Raw genomic sequence first — 26,292 nt, 5'->3', positions numbered from 1 at the left:
CGGCATGAAAAGCTTCTTGTGATGCGTAAAAAAAGCACCTGGAAAACTCTTTTAAGAGCATTGAGTCACGTAACGGGTGGCTACATTCCTGCTTGACTCGCCGGTCCAACTGGCATACTTTTCCTTTTATAGACGGGAGACGTCAGATTTCCAGAGAGAGAGAGAGAAAGAGAGAGAAAGGTGGGAGGGAGGGCGACCAAAAGACAGGCTTTTTCAAAAGACAGGAAGCAATGGCCATTTCTTGCCAAAAAGCAGTTTACAGTAAAGTGATTTTTCTCTTTTTATTGAGGCCCCGTCTGCCTTCTGGCCACATAGGAGTGACGCTGAACACGGTTGCTTCTGGATAAAGCTGCGTTCGAGGATGCAAAGTGTTTTTATAAATCCGCGATTATAAACATTTTCCTCAATGAACTGCAGCATTCCCGTGCCGGCAGCACTCGTGCGCACCATGCTTGGCAGTTGCAAAGTCTATAATCTTGCTATCGCACAATAATTACTGTGTGTTGTAGTACAGATGGGTACCATTGATATTAGAACCGATACTGTACCGATTACCGGTACCTGGGAATTGATACCGCTACCAATACATTTAATTGAGTTCATAAATATTCATTGTTTTTGATAATGAAATTGCATTTTTAGTGCAACAATTAAACATGAGCTGATTATGATAACTGCTCTCCAGCTCCATCCATCCATTTGTTATATTTGATTTATTATCACATTTTTGAGTATCATTAACAAAATTACATTAAGTTGCGATTGCAGTTGCAAAGTTGGAAGCAAACATGGCGCCCTGTAGTCACGTGAGGGGCTTTTGACTAGAGATGTCCGAAAATGGCTTTTTTGCCAATATCCGATATTGTCCAACTCTTAATTACCGATTCCGATATCAACCGATACCGATATATACAGTTGTGGAATTAACACATTAGTATGCCTAATTTTGTTGTGATGCCCCGCTGGATGCATTAAACAATGTAACTTTAACATGAATTGATTAACGTGGACCACGACTTAAACAAGTTGAAAAACTTATTCAGGTGTTACCATTTAGTGGTCAATTGTACGGAATATGTACTGTACTGTTCAATCTACTAATACATGTTTCAATCAATCAATCAAAAACAAGGTTTTCCAAAATAAGAACAACTTCAACTCCAGTTATGGAAAAAAGTGCCAACATGACACTGCCATATTTATTATTGAAGTCACAAAGTGCATTATTTTTTTTTAACATGCCTCAAAACAGCAGCTTGGAATTTGGGACATGCTCTCCCTGAAATAATCCTGATACCCACTACAACTATGGGAAATACTATACTTTGACTTTCACAAAGTGCATTTTTTTTTTTTAAACATGCCTCAAAAACTACAAAAACAATGAAGGCACACAGCTTCAGTCCAGAGTAGAGATGTCCGATAATATCGGCCGATAAGTGCGTTAAAATGTAATATCGGAAATTATCGGTATCATTTTTTTTATTATCGGTATCGGGTTTTTTATTTTATTTATTTATTTTTTTAATATTATATCGACATAAAATACACAAGGTGCACCAACCCAAAAAACCTCCCTCCCCTCATTCACACAAAAGGGTTGTTTCTTTCTGTTATTAATATTCTGGTTCCTACATTATATATCAATATATATCAATACAGTCTGCAAGGGATACAGTCTGTAAGCACACATGATTGTGCGTGCTGCTGGTCCACTAATAGTACTAACCTTTAACAGTTAATTTTACTCATTTTCTTTAATTACTAGTTTCTATGTAACTGTTTTTATATTGTTTTACTTTCTTTTTTATTCAAGAAAATGTTTTTAATTTATTTATCTTATTTTATTTTTTATTTTTTTTAAAGTACCTTATCTTCACCATACCTGGTTGTCCAAATTAGGCATAATAATGTGTTAATTCCACGACTGCATATATCGGTTGATATCGGTATCGGTAATTAAAGAGTTGGACAATATCGGAATATCGGATATCGGCAAAAAGCCATTATCGGACATCCCTAGTCCAGAGTATACTAGAGCATACTTGCCAACCTTGAGACCTCCGAATTCGAGAGATGGTGGTAGCGGGGGGTGTATATTGTAGCGTCCCGGGCAGAATTAGTGCTGCAAGGGGTTCTGGGTATTTGTTCTGTTGTGTTTATGTTGTGTTACGGTGCATATGTTCTCCCGAAGTGGGTTTGTCATTCTTGTTTGGTGTGGGTTCACGGTGTGGCGCATATTTGTAACAGTGTTAAAGTTGTTTATACGGCCACCCTCAGTGTGACCTGTATGGCTGTTGATCAAGTATGCGTTGCATTCGCTTATGTGTGTGTAAAAGCCGCATATATTTTGTGACTGGGCCGGCACGCTGTTTGTATGGAGGAAAAGCGAATGTGACGACAGGTTGTAGAGGACGCTAAAAGCAGTGCCTTTAAGGCACTCCCCCAATAATGTTGTCCGGGTAGAAATCGGGAGAATGGTTGCCCCGGGAGATTTTCGGGAGGGGCACTGAAATTCGGGAGTCTCCCGGGAAAATCGAGAGGTTGAAACCGATACCGATAATTTCCGATATTACATTTTAAAGCATTTATCGGCCGATATCAGACATCTCTACTTTTGACCAATCATTTCGGAGACTACAGGGCGCCATGTTTGCTTTCAACTTTGAAGCCGGCTTGGCCATACTACCTTTATACACGCCTGTGGTTTATGGTGCGTTTAGTTTTTTGTTGCACCCTACAAAGTGTTAATACTGTAAGTGTTGTACTTATTTACACACCAGCTGTTAAATTGTAACGTGCATCTTATTTGAAGTTTTTCTTAACACATTTGGAGGTGTTGAAATCACCACGTAAAAATCGCATAAAGGTAGCGCATTTTTGGGAAAAGTGAAGCCTTACTTAACTTTCGTTGGAGCGTTTTTTTGAGTCAACTTCTTTGTTGGCATTGAAAATTGCAACATTACCAAGAGGTTGGATTTTACGTGAATCGGTGCCCGGTAGGACCGGCAGGATTCGGTCGGTGCCAAAAAAAGTACCGGCTTCGTACCCGTTCCTAATGTTGACAGTACATCTATACAAGCTGTACACTGACTTCTCTGAAGTATATTCACGTCCATGGTATTATTATTATTAATGGACTGACTCGTGCAAACATAAACAGTGTTGTTATCGTCCATCTTGACTGACAAGTTGAGACCCCGCTGAAAGACGGAGACCCCCCTATGTTTACTTTGTTTCCTTTTAAAAGCTACCAGTCCCTCTTGTTGATGTTTCGAGAGCCGTCCGAGCAGCGTGAGAGAGTACGTCTGCTCTTTCTGCTTCTTAAATGAGTCCAATTAGCGACCGGAGTCAGGTAGAGTTGTGTTTTGTTTGAAATCCGCACACGGGACGGGTCCTCTCTTGAAGACCTGAGCCCCCGTAGAGACATGTGTTGCCTTTGAGGGCCTTTTAGGACCGAAAGCCAACACCAGCGACTATTTACGGGAATTCCACAGCGTCTGCTGGGATTGGACGGAGCGAAGACTCGTGAAAACCACCTTTTGGCCCCGTTTCTGCCAAGTATCACATTTTTTGTGCACAATTTTGTAGCGGTATAATAAGTTGGAAATGGTACTACAATAATTATGCCACTTTAATGGCAGCCATTTATTCCCAGCTGCACTTTGATCCAGTTTATTATGTTTGTTTCATCGTTCGCACCGGCTCTGACAAATGAACAGTGTTTGGAAAATTACTTTTAAAATGTAATTTTAGTTTATTTTTACTTAGCAAAAAAATTATTTATAAAATATAAATTACTTACATAATTACTCTTTAATGAATGCATTTAGTTACGAGGGGATGTAATTATTGCATTACTTTAAACAAAAACTTCAAATATCTGGCATATGCAATTCATCAATGATTCAATCAATCATGAGATGTTTCATGAGAGCGGTGTGTGTGTAAGTGCCTTTAAAAGGTGGTGCATGTCGCTAAGTGACGTGTGATGTCAGCGCCTAATTAGAGTAGAATTAGCGTAGCTGTGTTTGTTAGCTCAGACTTGCAGTTTGCGGGAAGTGACAGCAGCTTTTTTGAATTTTTCAACTGGATTGTGTGAGCGCTCGTTAATATAAGGGACTGAATGTGCTTCCATGGCTGTAGTCTCCTTGTCCATAAACTTAATATTGTAAGATTGCAAGCTTGTCGCTTCAATCGTTTTGTTCTTCATTATTCCTTTATAGTAATAGTAGTGTGTAAGTGTATTACATGTTGTGTGATGTTTCCTCCTTCGATTTAATATCAAGTTTAGTCCTGCTTGTTGTATTCTCGATTCAAACTGATTCTCGTAATATATTATTTGGTACAATAATATAATGAATCTTTTTCAAAACAGGTTACAGGTTTGCAAATCCTTTTCAACTTATATTGAATTGTCGTATTTTAGGCTTCATAATGCGCCACACATTTTCAAATGGGGGACAGGTCTGGACTACAGGCAGGCCAGTCTAGTACCCACACTCTTTTACGACGAAGCCACGCTGTTGTAACACGTGCAGAATGAAATAAGCAGGGGCGTCCATGAAAAAGACGTCGCTTGGATGGCGACATATGTTGCTCCAAAACCTCTATGTACCTTTCAGCATTAATGGTGCCTTCACAGACGTGTAAGTTACACATGCCTTGGGCACTAACACACCCCATACCATCACAGATGCTGGCTTTTGAACTTTGCGCCTATAACAGTCCGGATGGTTCTTTTCCTCTTTGGTCCGGAGGACACGACGTCCATAGGTTCCAAAAACGATTTGAAATGTGAACTCGTCAGACCACAGAACACTTTTCCACTTTGCATCAGTCCATCTTAGATGAGCTCGGGCCCAGCAAAGCCGGCGGCGTTTCCGGGCGTTGTTGATAAATGGCTTTCGCTTTGCACAGTAGAGTTTTAACTCGCACTTACAGATGTAGCGACCAACTGTAGTTACTGACAGTGGTTTTCTGAAGTGTTCCTGAGCCCATGTGGTGATATCCTTTACACACCGATGTCGCTTTTTGATGAAGTACCGCCTGAGGGATCGAAGGTCAGCGGCATTCAATGTTGGTTTTCAGGCTTATAAATACATTTTAAAAAATTATTAAAACTTTTTTGGATGAATATTCGGATGCAAATCGTTTTTTTGTGCACCCCAAGTATCATTTTGTTGTGGCTTCATAAAGTGCCAGAAGGGGGCGGAGCCAGAAACAGTGCAGCGTATTGATTGGCGAACAGAGTCTGATCTCATAAGAAAGAAGAAAGCCGTCCTCCATTGTTGTTTTCTTTTTTTGGATTCATTGGCGTCCGACGCCGTGTCGTTACCCCGCTCTGTTTATGGAGCTGATGCAGCTAGCGCCATCCAAGTGAGGCCTGGTGGAAACATGGCTTGTGTTTGAAATAAACCCTGTGCCTTTCCCAGAAGCATGAAAGGAGTTTTCCATCGGTGTCTTATTTACTTCCAGAAGTCTCCATAAGTGCATGCGGAAAGCCTGCGTCTTGATAGCGTGAATATTCCCTGTGATATGGTCGCTCCTACAGAGCAGACAGACATGAGTACACGTGGCGTTGCCAAGGAGACCAATGTGGCTGCTGGCGCGTGTTGTTGACGTTGTGGCGTGATGGCGCTGCGCTGCGTGTGGACTGAGACTGATGATTGATGGTCCATTTCACATGGCGTGCCCGTGTGGTTTGGATGTTGTCCCCCCCCACTCGCATAGAGAGATTAAGTTCGCGTGAGAAGGCGTCTGACAAAGGAAAGTGGAAAGGTAATTGGAGGATAGGAGTTCCGGAGCTAACCTTTTAAAGCAGGCTCTTGTTATTATTATTATTATTACTATTTTATCATAGAGGCCAAGGCTTTGCGTGTGACAGACACAATTTAACCCACTCTCACGCCACACTTGACATTTCTCACGCTAATATTTCCCCATTCACTTTTTTTGTATTGCTTTTTTTCCCCCAATGTCAATAAACTTTGTAAGTGAGGGATTTCTAATCACTGCTGTGTTGGAGTTCTGATTAATATTGATGCTGCTGTTGATATTATTCTTTTTTGTTTTTTCTACTTTTGGATTGTTTTGTGTCATGTTTGTGTGTCCTCTCAATTGCTCTGTGGATTGCTATTCTGAATGAAGACAACAACACAAGACGACAAGATAAAACAGCACACCAACACAAGACAACACACCAACACAGGACACGACAACACGTCCGAGAATAATTTCACCACACCCAGTGTGTGTGTGTGACAATCATTGGTACTTTAACTTTAACTTAACAATACAACACAGCAATACAACAAAACAAGACAGCAACACACAACACAAGACAAAACATGTCACAAGACAATACAACAAAACAAGAAAAACAACATGCCACAAGACAACACAAGAAAACAAGACAACACAACAACGCAAGATCAATACAACACAACACCAGAAAACAAGACAACACAACACAACACATGACGTGACAACACAAGAAAACACGTCACAAGACAACACAAGATAACAAGACAAAACAACACAAGACAAGATAACACAAGACAACAATTCACAAAACACAAGAAAACAAGACAAAACAAAACAAGAAAACAAGACAACACAAGAAAACAAGACAACACAACACAAGATCAATACAACACAACACCAGAAAACAAGACAAAACAAATCAACACAAGAGAACACAACACATGACAACACAAGAAAACCAGACAACACGTCACAAGACAACAACACATGACCTGACAACACAAGAAAACACGTCACAAGACAATACAAGACAACACAAGAAAACAAGACAACACAACAACGCAAGACATGACAACACAAGAAAACAATACAACACAACACGTCACAAGAAAACAAGACAAAACAACACAAGACAAGATAACACAACACATGACGTGACAACACAAGAAAACAAGACAACACAAGACAACACGTGTTGTCTTGTGTTGTCATGTGTTGTATTGCAACACAACACCAGAAAACAAGACAAAACAAAACAACAACGCAAGACATGACAACACAAGAAAACACAAAAAACAAGACAATACAACACGTCACAAGACAATACAACACAACAACAACACAAGACAACACATAACACAAGACAACATATAACACAAGAAAACAAGACAGCATGTCACAAGACAATACAACACAACACAACAAGACAACACCAGAAAACAAGACTACACATAACACAACAAAACAAGACACAAGAATATACAACACAAGAAAGCAGCACAAGACAACACAACACAAAACAACACATGACAATTCTGAATGTGGCCGGGTTTGGTTTTGGAATTGTATTATTATGGTATTCCTCTGCATATTTTGCCAAAAGTATTTGGCCACCTGTCTTGACTCACATATGAACTTGAAGTGCCATCCCATTCCTAACCCATAGGGTTCAATATGATGTCGGTCCACCTTTTGCAGCTATTACAGCTTCAGATCTTCTAGGAAGGCTGTCCACAAGGTAGCGGAGTGTGTTTACAGGAATTTTCCACCATTCTTCCAAAAGCGCATTGGTGAGGTCACACACTGACGTTGGTCGAGAAGGCCTGGCTCTCAGTCTCCGTTCTAATTCATCCCAAAGGTGTTCTATTGGGTTCAGGTCAGGACTCTGTGCAGGCCAGTCAAGTTCATCAGCACCAAACTCTGTCATCTATGTCTTTATGGACCTTGCTTTGTGCACTGGTGCACAGTCATGTTGGAAGAGGAAGGGGCCCTCTCCAAACTGTTCCCACAAGGTTGGGAGCATGGAATTGTCCAAAATGTTTTGAACATTCAAAGTTCCTCTCACTAGAACTAAGGGGCCAAGCCCAACTCCTGAAAAACACCACACCATAATTCCGCCTCCACCAAATTTCACACTCGGCACAATGCAGTACGAAATGTACCGTTCTCCTGGTAACCTCCAAACCCAGACTCGTCCATCCCATCGCCAGACGGAAAAGTGTGATTCTTCACTCCAGAGAACGTGTTTCCACTAGTCTAGAGTCCAGTGGCGACGTGCTTTACACCACTGCATCCCACACTTTGCATTGGACTTGGTGATGTATGCTTTAGATACAGCTGCTCGGCCATGGAAACCCATTCCATGAAGCCGTCTGCATACTGTACGTGGTCTAATTGGAAGGTCACATGAAGTTCGGAGCTCTGTAGCAACTGACTGCGCAGAAAGTCTTTGCACTATGCACTTCAGCATCCGCTGACCCCTCTCTTGTCAGTTTGCGTGTCCTACAACTTGGTGGCTGAGTTGCTGTTGTTCCCAAACTCTTCCATTTTCTTATAATAAAGCCGACAGTTGACTTTGGAATATTTAGGAGCGAGGAAATTTCAGGACTGGATTTGTTGCACAGGTGGGATCCTATGACAGTTCCACGCTGGAAATAAGTGCCTAAGTGCTTGATTTTATACACTTGTGGCCGGGCCAAGTGATTAGGACACCTGATTCTGATCATTTGGATGGGTGGCCAAATACTTAGTAGTTTGAGTAACTCTGATTGACTGACTGGGATAACCAATTCCAGACCACTCCATCAATCCTTTGTGCCTTGATCTAACCAGCCACGGAAGGCACCAAGCAATATTAACCAATCAGAAGCAACGTAAGGCGGGTCTTGGGGACCCGGACACAGAAGTACGGCTGTCACAAGGCACAAAAGACCACCATTCAAAGTAGAGAATCTGCTTTGTGTATGGTGAAAAATTTGGATACAAACTTACCGTATTTTTCGGACTATAAGGCGCACTTAAAATCCTTTCATTTTCTCAAAAAATGGACAGTGCGTCTCATAACCCGGTGCGCCTAATGTTAATGTACGGCATAATTCAGGTTGTGCTTACCGACCTCGAAGCTATTTTATTTGGTACATGGTGAAATAAGTGCGATCAGTAGATGGCAGTCACACTTAAGAGATGTTCCAGTAAACAACACCAAAACTTTAAATGTTCCATTGAAAATATAGAACATTACACACGGCGCTCACAAATCTGTCAAAATGTTTTAGAACGACTTCGGTAAGCTTTGAAGCCGCACCGAAGTAATACCAGTATTACTATGGTGTGTGTATAAGGACTGCAAAACGGCATCTATTAGCAGACATTATCTGGCGTTTTGTTTTGCAATATCAAAATATTGGTATCAGGACAACACTAATTACACTCATTTATTTTGTCAGTAATAACCCAAAAGGTAATTGCAAATTAAGTTACCTGCATGCTCACGATGGGTGCTTCCCTCTTTTAGGCGTGTCGCCAACCGACAGGATGAGGAACCTCAAGTCTCCGGTCAGATCCCCCATCCAGAAGCTGGGGAGTCCGATCCCTGGCGCCATGCCTGGTCTACAGATGCTGCCCCAGTGCACACGCTGCGGTAACGGCATCGTGTAAGTATCGTACATGCACACACAGACAACATCTTGAGACGGACACAATCCGAAAAAATGTGTTCCAGGTAGGGGTGTAACGGTACGTGTATTTGTATTGAACCGTTTCGGTACGGGGGTTTCGGTTCGATTCGGAGGTGTACCGAACGAGTTTCCACACGAACATATTAAGTAGCCGCCTTCGCTTCCTTCTGCCTCTGTCTCTCAGTACTCTACACAGCACAGCATTGTCCCACCCACACAACCATCTGATTGGTTACAAACAGAGCGGTAACAGCCAATCAGCAGTGCAGATTATAATAAACACCTCCCAGTAAACTACTAGTAACATCACTGTCCGTCGACCTTCTAGAAATATAAAAGGCAGCTCAGCTCGCTAATTCGCTTTTAGCGTAACGTTAGCTCATTTTGCGGTGTGTGTGTGTGTTATGGACAGCAAAGCCCTGTCTGTCTGTTATTTCACTTTACCTTTTTCTGTGTTGATTGAGCTGTGTTGAAGCAGCAAAAAATGACATTATGTTAAATGAAGAGTTTCTGTCTCTGATAGTTGATATAATAATGTAAGTGCATCATAAAGCCTACATGAACTCCATGGTGTTCAGGGATGAATACCGTATTTTTCGGAGTATAAGTCGCTCCGGAGTATAAGTCGCATTTTTTGGGGAAATGAATTTGATAAAAGCCAACACCAAGAATAGACATTTGAAAGGCAATTTAAAATAAATAAAGAATAGTGAACAACAGGCTGAATGAGTGTATGTTATATGAGGCATAAATAACCAACTGAGAACATGCCTGGTATGTTAACGTAACATATTATGGTAAGAGTCATTCAAATAACTATAACATATAGAACATGCTATACGTTTACCAAACAATCTGTCACTCCTAATCACCAAATCCCATGAAATCTTATACGTCTAGTCTCTTACGTGAATGAGCTAAATAATATTATTTGATATTTTACGGTAATGTCTTAATAATTTCACACATACCGGTAAGTCGCTCCCGGGTATAAGTCGCACCACCAATACGGTAGTCTCTCCTATTGCAATAGTACTATTTTTTCAGCTTTTGTTACATTAATCATTAGTAATGCAGCAGCCTAGTTTTGAATGGCGGGGTCCCTGCTATCACATGTTGATAAAAATATAACATTTACATAATAAAAATCAACTACAGGCTTCCCAAATGCTATAATAAATTAAGCATGATGAGTTGACTTGGAACTGTTTAATGTTGCACTTTTTATATGTAGAAGAAAAGTTTTGTCATTTTATTTAATCCAAGCAACAACTTGAGGCAGTTTAATGTTGGTTATTAGGGATGTCCGATAACGGCTTTTTGCCGATATCCCGATATTGTCCAACTCTTTAATTACCGATACCGATATCAACCGATACAGATATCAACCTATATATACAGTTGTGGAATTAACACATTATTATGCCTAATTTAGACAACCAGGTATGGTGAAGATATGGTACTTTAAAAAAAATAAAATAAAATAAAATAAGATAAATAAAAACATTTTCTTGAATAAAAAAGAAAGTAAAACAATATAAAAACAGTTACATTGAAACTAGTGATTAATGAAAATGAGTAAAATTAACCGTTAAAGGTTAGTACTATTAGTGGACCAGCAGCACGCACAATCATGTGTGCTTACGGACTGTATCCCTGCAGACTGTATTGATATATATTGATATATAATGTAGGAACCAGAATATTAATAACAGAAAGAAACAACCCTTTTGTGTGAATGAGTGTAAATGAGGGAGGAAGGTTTTTTGGGTTGGTGCACTAATTATAAGTGTATCTTGTGTTTTTTATGTTGATTTAATAAAAACAAATAAAAAAACGATACTGATAATTAAAAAAAAATACCGATAATTTCCGATATTACATTTTAACGCATTTATCGGCCGATATTATCGGATATCTCTATTGATTATCGTGGTCAGAATTATTATATTGTTCCCAATGTTAAAAGGATAAAGCCATTGTTTACAAATGTGGTAAATAAATAACCAAAAAATGTATATTTTGTTGTTTTCTTACTGTACCGAAAATGAACCGAACCGTGACCTCTAAACCGAGGTACGTACCGAACCGAAATTTGTGTGTACCGTTACACCCCTAGTTCCAGGGTCAAACTGTGGCCCTTTCTGTCCGTATTCCAAAATTCAACTTAAACCAGGGAGTGTTCAAAAGAAAGGTAGCAATAAATAATTTGATGTTCCTGGTCCAAAATATAACGAAAAGTATAAACGCTAATCTATAAAACACGTTAAGAGCAAGTATGGTGAGGGATGGGTAACGAATCCGGACAGACCCGATTCTGTCTGCGTAAAATCAAACGTGACCATCTTTCAATGCCTTTGTCGCACGTGACGTCACGTTTACGTTCAGCTAACAAGCCTCATTTTTCATGCCAACAAAGCAAGCATGCCTGATAGGAAGTGTTCAATAGTAAGGCTCATCTTTTCAAAATGCACCAGCTTGACACAACAGAAAACACTAAACAACACATATCAAAACAACACACCAACACAAACCAAGACAACACGTCACAAGACAATACAACACAACACAAAACAACTCAGGAAAACACAAAACAAGACAACACAAGACAAGACAACACAAGAGACTACAACACAAGACGACAAGATAAAACAGCACACCAACACAAGACAACACACCAACACAAGACACGACAACACGTCACAGAGAATAATTTCACCACACCCAGTGTGTGTGTGACAATCATTGGCACTTTAACTTTAACTTAACAATACAACACAGCAAGACAACAAAACAAGACAAGACAAAAAGACAAGACAGCAACGCACAACACAAGACAGAACAAGACAACATGTCACAAGACAACACAAGAAAACAAGACAACACAAGGCTTGACATCACAAGAAAACAAAACAACACAAGACAACACAAGAAAACAAGACAACACAAGAAAACAAGACAACACGTCACAAGACAACAAGAAAACACGTCATAAGACAACACACAACACATGACAACACAAGAAAACAAGACAACACAAGACAACACAAGAAAACAAGACAAAACAACACAAGACAAGATAACACAACACATGACGTGACAACACAAGAAAACAAGACAACATAAGACAACACGTCACAAGACAACAAGAAAACACGTCACAAGACAACACAAGAAAATAAGATAACAACAACACAAGACATGACAACACAAGAAAACAAGACAACACAATGCAAGATCAATACAACACAACACCAGAAAACAACACAAGACAAGACAACACATGACGACAACAAGAAAACAAAACACAAGAAAACAAGACAAAACAACACAAGACAAGATAACACAACACATGACAACACAAGAAAAGACAACACAAGACAACATACCAACACAAGACGAGACAACACAAGACAACACAACACGTCACAACACCACAAGAAACAAGACAAAACACAACAACACAGGACATAACACAAGAAAACATAAGAAAACAAGAGAAAACAACAACACAAGATCAATACAACACAACACAAAACACAAGAAAACAAGACAACATGTCACAAGACAAAACAATACAACACAAGACAACACATCACAAGACAATACAACAATACAACACGACCAGACAACACGCCACACGACAACACAACACCACGAGAAAACAAGACAAAACAACACAACACAAGACATGACAACACAAGAAAACAAGATCAATACAACACAAAAAACACAAGACAAGACATGTCACAATACAACAAAACACAGGAAAACACAAAACAAGACAACACAAGACACAACAACACAATACACTAACACAAGACGACAAGACAAAACACCAATACAAAACAAGACGATACAACACACCAATACAAGACAACAAGACGATACAACACAAAACACACCAACACAAGACGAGACAACACAAGAACACAAGACGAGACAACACAAGACAAAACACAAACACAAGACAACACAACACGTCACAAGAAAACAATACAACACAACAAGACTACACGCCACAAGACAACACCACAAGAAAACAAGACAAAACACAACAACACAAGACATAAGAAAACATAAGAAAACAAGACAAAACAACACCACAAGATCAATACAACACAACACAAAACACAAGAAAACATGTCACAAGACAATACAACAACGCAAAACACATCACAAGACAACACAACCAGACAACACGCCACAAAACAACACAACACCACGAGAAAACAAGACAAAACAACAACACAAGACATGACAACACAAGAAAACAAGATCAATACAACACAAAACAACACAAGAATACAAGATAAGATGTCACAAGACAATACAACAAAACACAGGAAAACACAAAACAACACAAGACACAACACAACAACACAATACACTAACACAAGACGACAAGACAAAACAACACACCAACACAAGACACAACAACACAAGATGACAAGACAAAACACACCAATACAAGACGATACAACACAAGACAACACACCAATACAAGACAACAAGACGATACAACACAAAACACACCAACACAAGACGAGACAACACACCAAAACAAGACGAGACAACACAAGACAAAACACCAACACAAGACAACACAACACGTCACAAGAAAACAATACAACACAACAAGACAACACGCCACAGGACAATACAAGACAACACCACAAGAAAACAAGACAAAACACAACAACACAAGACATAACACAAGAAAACATAAGAAAACAAGACAAAACAAGATCAATACAACACAACACAAAACACAAGAAAACAAGACAACATGTCACAAGACAATACAACACAATGCAAAACACATCACAAGACAACACAACCAGACAACACGCCACAAGACAACACAACACCACGAGAAAACAAGACAAAACAACAACACAAGACATAACACAAGAAAACAAGACAAAACAACAACACAAGACATGACAACACAAGAAAACAAGATCAATACAACACAAAACAACACAAGAATACAAGATGTCACAAGACAATACAACAAAACACAGGAAAACACAAAACAACACAAGACACAACACAACAACACAATACACTAACACAAGACGACAAGACAAAACAACACACCAACACAAGACACAACAACACAAGATGACAAGACAAAACACACCAACACAAGACGAGACAACACACCAACACAAGACGAGACAACACAAGACAAAACACCAACACAAGACAACACAAGAAAACAATACAACACAAGACAATTCAAGGCAACACCACAAGAAAACAAGAAAAAAACAACAACAAGACATAACACAAGAAAACATAAGAAAACAAGACAAAACAACAACACAAGATCAATACAACACAACACAAAACAACACAAGAAAACAAGACAACATGTCACAAGACAATACAACACAACACAAGACATCAACACAATACATTAGCACAAGACAACACAACAGACCAATTCAATATACATATGCCGGAATAAGAGTTTAAATAAATAATGTAACTTGTCATTATTCACTATGATTATAAATCATTTAAAGACCCTTTTTATGTTTTGCAGCACAAACATAGAACATTTGTCTTCCAACAGGCTTTACTTTTATGTGACAGTTCAATCTGCTCAGGACTTTCAGAAGACAAAACAAAGTGAAATAAAAGTCATGTGTGTGTGTGTGATGCAGGGGCACCATCGTGAAGGCGCGGGACAAACTGTACCACCCCGAGTGCTTCGTGTGCGACGACTGCGCCGCCAACCTCAAGCAGAGGGGCTACTTCTTCATCGAGGACAATCTGTACTGTGAGACCCACGCCAAGGCCCGCGTGCAGCCCCCGGAGGGCTACGACGTGGTGGCCGTCTACCCCAACTCCAAGGTGGAGATCGTCTGAGGCGGCAAGGAAAGGTCAGCAAGTGTCTACTGAGTGTCCTCCTCGTCACGCGGGCACGCTCCTCCCCAACCACCCGGGGGGCATCTTCCCCGGGGGTCTTTCTGCGGCGCGCTAACACCTCATCGCTTCTGTCACTTTTCGTCCTGTTAGTCACCGGCGCTGTGGCTGGAATGTCGGCGTGTTGACCTTTGACCTGAGCTAAACCACTCCATATGCTCGCTCCACCTTGGCTAAAGTAAACAAACCCAAAAGGAGGCTCTCATTACGCTACAGTCAGATTTTCATTTCCTCCTGTGCGGGCCCACAAAAAACCTTAATGTCAATCATATTCAGATTCCATACTTCTACACTCACAACTGTATTTCCTCTAATAGTGGCCTGAAGTGCGTTTATACTCAACCGCAGAAGGGACCAGGCATGAAGACGGCGTCTTATCGTCCTAAGAAATTTTCCATCAATATAAAAGCAATATTCTACATCTGCAAATGTATTTTTAGGGACCGAGTCCCTTTGGGACAGAGGACCCTATTGTATTTATAGCGTTTTATTAGGGCCCGCATGGCCCATTGTATAAGGACTCCCAAAGGGAGTCCTTATGCAATGGGACATAAGGACCTATTGAATTTGTAAGGTTTTATTCTTTATTCTTCCGCCGCCACATTAAACTGTAATTTGACCCACTTAACATGCTTCAAAACTCACCATATTTGACCCACACATCAGGACCTGCGAAAATTGCCTTTTAAAAAAAAAAAACGAACCACAAAACTCAAAATTGCGCTCTAGCGCCCCCTAGGGAAAAAAAAAACTAGACTGCCTGTAACTCCCACTAGGAAGGTCGGAGAGACATGAAACAAAAACCTCTATGTAGGTCTGACTTAGACCTACATTTCATAATAGTACATTGTCGGGCTAAAATCAACAGGAAGTTGGCAATTCCCCCTTCAAGACAAAAAAGTACTAAAAACAGTAACTTTTGCCTCTTTGAGCTGTAATTTGACCCCCTTAACACGCTTCAAAACTCACCAAACTGAACGCACACATCAGGACTGTCAAAAATTGCGATCTTATAAAAAAACCTAACCCCAAATCTTAAACATTGCGCTCTAGCGCAATTTTTGAATAAAACGCAGAAAAAACTGCTCCTCGGAAGAAAACAATGACAAAACTGCCTGTAACTCCCACTGGGAAGGTCAGAGAGACATGAAACAAAAACCTCTATGTAGGTCTAACTTAGACCTACATTTCATAAATTGACAACCCCCAGCAAAAATTAACAGGAAGTTTGCTATTCCCCCTTCAAAACAACATTTTTGTAAAAACCGGTCAACTTTCTTCAAACATTATCTCCTCTGAGCGCGTTTGTTGTTTCGGCTTCAAACTAACATAGGAGAGAGATTGAACCCTTCTGATTAAAAGTTGGCGAAAGAGTTTTGATACCTGCTCCGGTTTTGATTTTATGACCCTTCAAAGAACCTCCGCGCTGATGCTGCTGTTTTTTCAAGATGGCTGCTTAAAAGCAGGCAGCACCAGCGTGCCCACACAATGCAGACAAGGTAGGTACACTAGACAAAAGTATTGGGACACTTAGCACTAAAAGTTGACTAAAGTATTGGGACACTTAGGACTACCACTGGACAAAAGTATTGGGACACTTACACTGGACAAAAGTTTTGGGACACTTCTAAAACTTGACAAACGTATTGGGACACTTAGGACTAGCACCTGCCAAATATGCGGGCCCGACCAACGCTGCTTGCAGCTTTAATTATTATTTAATCTTTAGTAAGTTACCGCCGCCTCTTTGAGCTGTAATTTGACCCTCTTAACATGCTTCAAAACTCACCAAATTGGACACACACGTCAGGACTGGTGAAAATTGCGATCTAATCAAAAAACCAAACCCCAAAACTCAAAATTGCGCTCGAGCGCCCCCTAGGAAGAAAACACAGACAAAACTTCCTCTAACTCCCGTAATGTCATAGAGACATGAAACAAAAACCTCTATGTAGGTCTGACTTAGACCTAGATTTCATACATTGACATCCTTTAGCAAAAATCAACAGGAAGTTGGCAATTCTCCCTTCAAAAGAAAAGTTTTATAAAAACAGTCACTGTTGCCTCTTTGAGCTACAATTTGACCCCCTTAACATGCTTCAAAACACACCAAACTGGACACACACATCAGGACTGGCAAGAATTGCGATCTAATAAAAACACCCAACCCCAAAACTCAAAATTGCGCTCTAGCGCCCCCTAGGAAGAAAACACAGACAAAACTGCTCCTAGGAAGAAAACTGCCTGTAACTTCCAGTAGGAATGTCGTAGAGACATGAAACAAAAACCTCTATGTAGGTCTCACTTAGACCTACATTTCATAAATTGACAACCCCCAGCAAAAATCAACAGGAAGTTTGCAATTCCCCCTTCAAAACAAAAGTTTTGTAAAAACCGGTCACCTTTTTTCAAACATTATCTCCTCTGAGCGCGTTTGTCGTGTCGGCTTCAAACTAGCACAGGAGAGACATTGAACCCCTCTGATTAAAGGTTGACCAAAGAGTTTTAATTACTGCTCCGGTTTGGATTTTATGTGCCGTGAAAGTCGGTCCCGTCCATCGCTGCTTGCAGCTTTAATTATTATTTTTCTTTATTATTATACCTCCGCCTCTTTGAGTTGTAATTTAACCCCCTTAACATGCTTCAAAACTCACCAAATTGGACACACACATCAGGACTGGCGAAAATTGCGATCTAATCAAAAAACCAAACCCCAAAACTCAAAATTGCGCTCAAGCGCCCCCTAGGAAGAAAACACAGACAGAATTTCCTCTAACTCCCTCTATGTAGGTCTCACTTAGACCTACATTTCACATATTGACAACCCCCAGCAAAAATCAACAGGAAGTTTGCAATTCCCCCTTCAAAACAAAAGTTGAGTAAAAACAGTCACCTTTTTTCAAACATTATCTCCTCTGAGCGCGTTTGTTGTGTCCGTGTCACCTTCAAATTAGCACAGGAGAGAGATTGAATCCTTCTGATTAAAAGTTGATGAAAGAGTTTTAATTACAGCTCTGGTTTGGATTTTGTGAGCCCTCAAAGTCGGTCCCATCCATCGCTGCTTGCAGCTTTAATTTCATCATTATTTTACAAGTTTCAAAATAAAAGAAAAGGGGTTTTTAAAGAGGAAATGTAGAAATGTTGACAGGCTAATCTGAAGGAATATTTTTACAAGTTTCAAAATAAAACGAGGATTTTTTTTAAAGAGGAAATGTAGAAAAGTTGACAGGCTAATGTGAAGGAATATTGGCAATCTGAGTGATTGTTTATTTAGAGCAGTGCGGCAATGGGACCATTTGCACATTTTTGAAGGGCCTGCAGTATATTATAAAAATATTATTTAAAAAAAAAAAAAAAACATGAAAAAGTGGAATAAAAGAGCAAACAGGTGAAATACAATTTTGACTCTAATAACAAAGTTGCCACGCAGGTTGTTTTTTTTAAATGCCATTGCTAAAAAAAATTTAAAAAAAAGACTCAAAGTCAATGTTGTTATAAATGATTGACCTATTCAAAGCTCCAAATACTTCACATTAAATATTCCACATTTAAAAATATTTTTTGGCAAAAATATTGCATATTTTGTGTTTGCAATTAAAAAAATAAAAACAATTTAAGTTTTCTTTGACACAAGGGGCATAAAAAATCAAAAACTAAAATATATATTATTTATTTTTTTAACACTTTTATGACTTTTGGATCCCTGAGAATGTTAGTGGGATTTTGTTTTAAATTGCCATTGCTCAAAAAATAATAATGAATCAAAATCAATATTTGACCTATTCACGGCTCCAAATACTTCACATTTAATACTACACTTTTAAAAATATTTTTTGGCTAAAATATTGCATATTTTGGGTTTGCATTAAAAAAAGAAGAAGAAGTTATCTTTGAAAAAAGGGGCATAAACAAAAATATATATATATATATTATTTTTATATATTAGTAATTATTTTCAACAATTTTATGAGTGGCAAACTTTCGGATCCCTGAGAATTTTTGTGGGATTTTATTTTAAACTGCAATTGCTCAAAAAATAATTGAATAATGAAAACAATTATACTATCTGACTTATTTTTTTACATTTTTATGACTGAGACCAAACTTGAGGGAAGCCCTAAAGGTTAAAAAAAAAAGTCCATATATTCTTTTGGTTTTGAAAATGAAAAATATAAAAATGACCCCCGCATGTTTCGATTTTTCAGTGTGCAGCCCTTAGTGGAAAAAGTTAGGACACCCCTGTTTCTCCCAATAAGTGGAGCAACACATTTCTCCTTGGAATGACCTTGAACTGATTTTGACTGATTACTTTTCTGATTAGGTAGTTTAAGTGAGACACGGCGTTTATTCGAGCGCAAGGCCGCTATTAGAGGAAAGAGACTGCCAATAAAGACGTCGCCATAGCCATTGACTTCAACAAAAAGCCCGAATGACGTCGCCATTCCTATTTGTCACCACGACCTTTATTTTTCCTTTTGCGCAATTCACGACCTTGTAAATTGTAAATGTTGAAAAGATATTTTGATATTGTGGCCACACCTAGCTTTAGCCGTTGTACATAAACGTGTTGGCTAATTGCGAGTGCCTTCTCTTTTTTTCTACTTCTTCCACGTTTAACTTATTGTTCTGCCGACACTTTTGCTGGGTTTTGGGATGCTCTGATTTGCTACGCCGTGAAAGGAAGAAATAAGCAAGATGTGCAAGTATTCATTTTTTAGGTTTTACTATGACTGGCTTTGTTTTGGTTGTGGGGTTGCAAAACTTCATCGATCCATTTAACGTTTGCATAAGTACACAACATCTTTACAATAGTCCTTTACACCGTCTTATTGAAAAAGGAGTCCCACAGGGCTCCATCTTAGCTCCACTTTGTATCTGCTGATGGATGTGTTTGATTTCTCAACTGCCATTTATTTTGCCTGGAATGTTTTAAATTCTTTAAATGATTTAGTTGCAAATAAAATGATTATTTTCATTGAATGTCTTGAGTTTTTTTATCGGTACTGACATTGAGCCAATATGATATCAGCAGGAATCATACATACTTTTACAAACCCCAAAACCAGTGAAGTTGGCACATTGTGTAAATGGTAAATAAAAACAGAATACAATGATTTGCAAATCATTTTCAACCTATATTCAGTTGTATAAACTGCAAAGACAACATATTTAACGTTCGAACTGGAAAACCTTGTTATTTTTTGCAAATATTAGCTCATTTGGGATTTGATGCCTGCAACATGTTTCAAAAAAGCTGGCACAAGTGGCAAAAAAGACTGATAAAGTTGAGGAATGCTTATCAAACACTTATTTGGAACATCCCACAGGTGAACAGGCTAGTTGGGAACAGGTGGGAGCCATGATTGGGTATAAAAGCAGCTTCCGTGAAATGCTCAGTCATACACAAACAAGGATGGGGCGAGGGTCACCACTTTGTGAACAAATGTGTGAGCAAATTGTGGAACAGTTTAAGAAAAACATTTCTCAACAAACTATTGCAAGGAATTTGGGGATTTCACCATCTAAGGTCTGCAGTATCATCAAAAGGTTCAGAGAATCTGGAGAAATCACTGCACGTAACATTGAATGCCCGTGACCTAGGGTCCCTCAGGCTGTACTGCATCAAAAACCGACATCAGTGTGTAAAGGATATCACCACATGGGCTCAGGAACACTTCAGAAAACCACTGTCAGTAACTACAGTTGGTCGCTACATCTGCGAGTGCAAGTTAAAACTGTACTATGCAAAGCCAAAGCCATTTATCAACAACACCCAGAAACGCCGCCGGCTTCGCTGGGCCCGAGCTCATCTAGGATGGACTGATGCAAAGTGGAAAAGTGTTCTGTGGTCTGACGAGTCCACATTTCAAATTGTTTTTGGAAACTGGGGACGTCGTGTCCTCCGGAACAAAGAAGAAAAGAAACATCCAGACTGTTCTAGGCGCAAAGTTGAAAAGCCAGCATCTGTGATGGTATGGGGGTGTATTAGTGCCCAAGACATGGGTAACTTACACATCTGTGAAGACACTTAATGCTGAAAGGTATATACAGGTTTTGGAGCATCATATGTTGCCATCCAAGCAACGTTATCATGGACGCCCCTGCTTATTTCAGCAAGACAATGCCAAGCCACGTGTTACAACAGCTTGGCTTCATAGTAAAAGAGTGCGGGTACTAGACTGGCCTACCTGTACTCCAGACCTGTCTCCCATTGAAAATGTGTGGCGCATTATGAAGCCTAAAATAGCACAACGGAGACCCCGGACTGTTGAACAACTTAAGCTATACATCAAGCAAGAATGGGAAAGAATTCCACCTGAATAGCTTCGAACGTTAAGTGTCTTGTCTTTGCAGTCTAGTCAATTGAATATAAGTTGAAAAGGATTTGCAAATCATTGTATTCTGTTTTTATTTACCATGTACACAATGTGCCAACTTCACTGGTTTTGGGGTTTGTATTTTGTAGAGTGGAATGTTTACAAAAAGGCTTAATCCAGACAAATTGGTCAAACAGAGAAAAACACTAACCTATTTATTATTAACTGTCATGAATGGACTTATGCTGTCTTTTAGTTAAAGGGGATTGGTAATACGTTTTTTTTTTTTTTTGTGACACCTAGTGGTCACAATAATCCATTAAGTTAAACTCATGACCAGCGTGAAGAAAACGCTCTTACTTTTACGGACGGACGGTACGAAAGAGGAGTGAGGGAAGCTTAAACAAACATTCCTGTCTCCAACATAAAACACTGTCCTTTCAACCATTCCTAAAAGACTCTGCAATTTAGCCTCCAACAAATAACAGGAGTTAGAAATATGGTGATCACATTAGGTGACCAGAATGCAGTTTGTGCCTTAGACTACTACTACTACTAAGAGGGAATAATGAACAACAAATCAATGATTAGCTTGCAATCATACACTTTAAAAAAAAAAAAAAAAAGTTTCACGATTTACGGTAAAATACCGGCAGCTGTGGTTGCAATGTTTAGGACATTATGGTATGTTGATGTACCGTTCATTTTATGGTTGTTTTTGCTTATGGTAAATGACTATGACAAAAACAGATGTATTGTTAACTTGTTTACAAAAAAACTATAAAATTGATGGTACAATACTGGCAGCTGTGTTTACTGTAAAACAAATTAAGGCCAATTGTAGTGTTGCCAATCAGCCTATCCCCAGGTGCAGGTTTTTGGAGGTGGGAGGACCTGAGGAGAATCCAGGCAGTCACGGGGACATGCAAACTCCACACCGAAAGCCCGGGACTTTCTCACTGTGAGGCATGAGCGCTAACCACTGTGCAACCATGTTGCCCTGTCATCAAAACTAGTATCTGCAAATATCACACTGCTTGCATCGCACATGATATCCCACACAAGTAAACACGCTGCAGGACTGTCTGTATCGCATGTGATATCACACTCGAAGAAAAGCATTGCAGGACTGCTTGTATCGCATATATTTTCACACTCAAACATGCTGCGGTACTGCTTGTATCGCACATAATATCACAGTCAAATAAACACGGTCCAGGACTGTGTGTATCGCACATGATGTCCCACACCAGTAAACATGCTGCAGGGCTGCTTGTATCGCACATAATATCACACATACGATTAAACACGCTGCAGAACTGCTTGTATCGCACATGGTATCACACAAGCAAACCCACTGCAGGACTGCTTGTATAGCACATGATCTCAAACACAAGTAAACACGCTGCAGGACAGCTCGATCACACATGATATCACACAAGTAAACACTGCAGGACTACTTGTATCGCATAAGATTCAAACACAAGTAAACACACAGCAGGACTGCTTGTATCACACATGATATCACAAGTAAACACTGCGTGACTACTTGTATCGCACATAATATCACACTCGAATAAACACGGTGCATGGCTTTTGTATCGCACATGATATCCCACACGAGTAAACACAGTACGGGACTGCTTGTCTCACACATGATATCACACTCGAGTAAACACGCTACAGGACAGCTTGCATCGCACACGGTAACACACACAAGCAAACACACTGCAAGGACTGCTTGTATCACACATGATATCCCACACGAGTAAACACGGTACAGGACTGTTTGTATCGCACATGATATCCCACTCAAGTAAACACGCTACAGGACAGCTTGCATCGCACATGGTATAACACACAAGCAAACATGCTGCAGAACTGCTTGTATTGCACATGATATCACACAGGATTAAACACAGTACAGGACTGCTTGTATCGCACAATATCACACACAAGTAAGCACGCAGCACGACTGCTTGTATCACACATGATATTACACACAAGTAAACACGCTGCAGGACTGCTTTTACCGCACATTATATCACAAAGAAGTTAACATGGTGCAGGACTGCTTGTATCGCACATAATATCACACTCGAATAAACACGCTGTAGGACTGCTTGTATTGCTATTATATTACAAAAAAGGTAACTCTGTGCATGACTGCTTGTATTGCACATTATATCCCACACGAGTAATCACAGTACAGGACTGCTTGTATCGCATATGATATCACACTCGAGTAAACACGCTACATGACAGCTTGCATCGCACATGATATCACACACACGATTAAACACGCCGCAGGACTGCTTGTATCGCACATGGTATCACACAAGTAAACACACTGAAGGACTGCTTGTATCGCACATGATCACACAAGTAAACACACTGAAGGACTGCTTGTATCACACAAGTAAACACACTGCAGGACTGCTTGTATCGCACATAATATCACACTCGAATAAACACGGTTCATGGCTTTTGTATCGCACATGATATCCCACACGAGTAAACAGTACAGGACTGCTTGTATCACACATGATATCACACTCGAGTAAACACGCTACGTGACAGCTTGCATCGCACATGGTATCACACACAAGCAAACACGCTGCAGGACTGCTTGTATCACACATGCTATCCCACATGAGTAAACACGGTACAGGACTGTTTGTATCGCACATGATATCACACTCGAGTAAAAAAAATAAATGCTACAGGACAGCTTGCATCGCACATGGCATCACACACAAGCAAACATGCTGCAGTACTGCTTGAATTGCAAATTATATCTCACACACACACACACACACACACACACACACACACACACACACACACACACACACACACACACACGAGTAAACACGCTGGAGGACTGCTTGTATCGCACATAATATCACACTCGAATGAACACGGTGCATGACTGCTTGTATCACACATGATATCCCACATTAGTAAACACGGTACAGGACTGCTTGTATCGCACATGATATCACACTCGAGTAAAAAAAAAAACGTTACAGGACAGCTTGCATCGCACATGGTATCACACACAAGCAAACACGCTACAGGACAGCTTGCATCTCACATGGTATCACACAAGCAAACACGCTGCAGGACTGCTTGTATCACACATGATATCACACTCTAGTAAAAACGCTACAGGACAGCTTGCATCGCACATGGTATCACACACGAGCAAACACGCTGCAGGACTGCTTGAATTGCACATTATATCACACACGATTGAACACGGTACATGACTGCTTGTATCGCACTATATCACCCACAAGTAAACACGCAGCACCACTGCTTGTATCGCACATGATATCACAACTCGAGTAAAGACGCTACAAGACAGCTTTCATCGCACATGGTATCACACACACAAGCAAACACGCTGCAGGACTGCTTGTATCACACATGATATCCCACATTAGTAAACACGATACAGGACTGCTTGTATCGCACATGATATCACACTTGAGTAAAAAAAACAACGTTACAGGACAGCTTGCATCGCACATTGTATCACACACAAGCAAACACGCTACAGGACAGCTTGCATCTCACATGGTATCACACAAGCAAACACGCTGCAGGACTGCTTGTATCACACATGATATCACACTCGAGTAAAAACACTACAGGACAGCTTGCATCGCACATGGTATCACACACGAGCAAACACGCTGCAGGACTGCTTGAATTGCACATTATTACACACACACGATTGAACACGGTACAGGACTGCTTGTATCCCACATGATATCACACTCGAGTAAAAACGCTACAGGACAGCTTGCATCGCACATGGTATCACACAAGTAAACACACTGCAGGGCCACTTGTATCGCACATGACATCACACTCGAGTAAACACGCTACAGGACAGCTTGCATCGCACATGGTATCACACACACAAGCAAACACGCTGCAGGACTGCTTGTATCACACATGATATCCCACATGAGTAAACACGGTACAGGACTGCTTGTATCGCACATGATATCACACTCGAGCAGACACGCTGCAGGACTGCTTGAATTGCACATTATATCACACACGATTAAACACGGCACAGGACTGCTTGTATCCCACATGATATCACACTCGAGTAAAAACGCTACAGGACAGCTTGCATCGCACATGGTATCACACACGAGCAGACACGCTGCAGGACTGCTTGAATTGCACATTATATCATGCACTATTAAACACGGTACAGGACTGCTTGTATCGCACGATATCACCCACAAGTAAACACGCAGCACCTCTGCTTGTATCGCACATGATATCACACTTGAGTAAAGGCGCTACAGGACCGCTTGTATCGCACAGGACATCAAACAAGTAAACACACTGCAGGACTGCTTGTATCGCACATGATATCACACAAGTAAACACACTGCAGGACCACTTGTATCGCACATGACATCACACACACACACACACACACACACACACACACACACACACAAGCAAACACGCTGCAGGACTGCTTGTATCACACATGATATCCCACATGAGTAAACACGGTACAGGACTGCTTGTATCGCACATGATATCACACTCGAGTAAAAACG

At 40.2% G+C, this 26,292-nt stretch overlaps 1 protein-coding gene and 1 long non-coding RNA gene across 4 annotated transcripts in view; one reads left to right on the top strand and one right to left on the bottom strand.

Moving 5' to 3' along the window:
• Nucleotides 1–18,848, top strand: part of pdlim4 (PDZ and LIM domain 4) — a 121,311-nt gene extending 102,463 nt beyond the window's left edge. For both annotated transcript variants that reach the window (XM_061934115.1, XM_061934117.1), the window contains 2 exons: nt 9,281–9,419; nt 15,119–18,848. In XM_061934115.1, coding sequence (XP_061790099.1) covers nt 9,281–9,419; nt 15,119–15,323 — 344 coding nt within the window. In that variant the 3' untranslated portion in view covers nt 15,324–18,848. The remainder of the gene's footprint in view (nt 1–9,280; nt 9,420–15,118) is intronic.
• Nucleotides 1–26,292, bottom strand: part of LOC133579775 (uncharacterized) — a 67,812-nt gene that overhangs the window by 5,947 nt on the left and 35,573 nt on the right. For both annotated transcript variants that reach the window (XR_009812070.1, XR_009812064.2), the window contains exon 3: nt 9,247–9,401. This is a non-coding gene — a long non-coding RNA (uncharacterized lncRNA). The remainder of the gene's footprint in view (nt 1–9,246; nt 9,402–26,292) is intronic.

This window comes from Nerophis lumbriciformis, linkage group LG03 (assembly GCF_033978685.3).
Source record: "Nerophis lumbriciformis linkage group LG03, RoL_Nlum_v2.1, whole genome shotgun sequence".
Lineage (NCBI taxonomy): Eukaryota > Metazoa > Chordata > Actinopteri > Syngnathiformes > Syngnathidae > Nerophis > Nerophis lumbriciformis.
The sequence above is the reverse complement of the archived record's forward strand: the minus strand, read 5'-3'. Positions and strand labels throughout refer to the sequence as shown.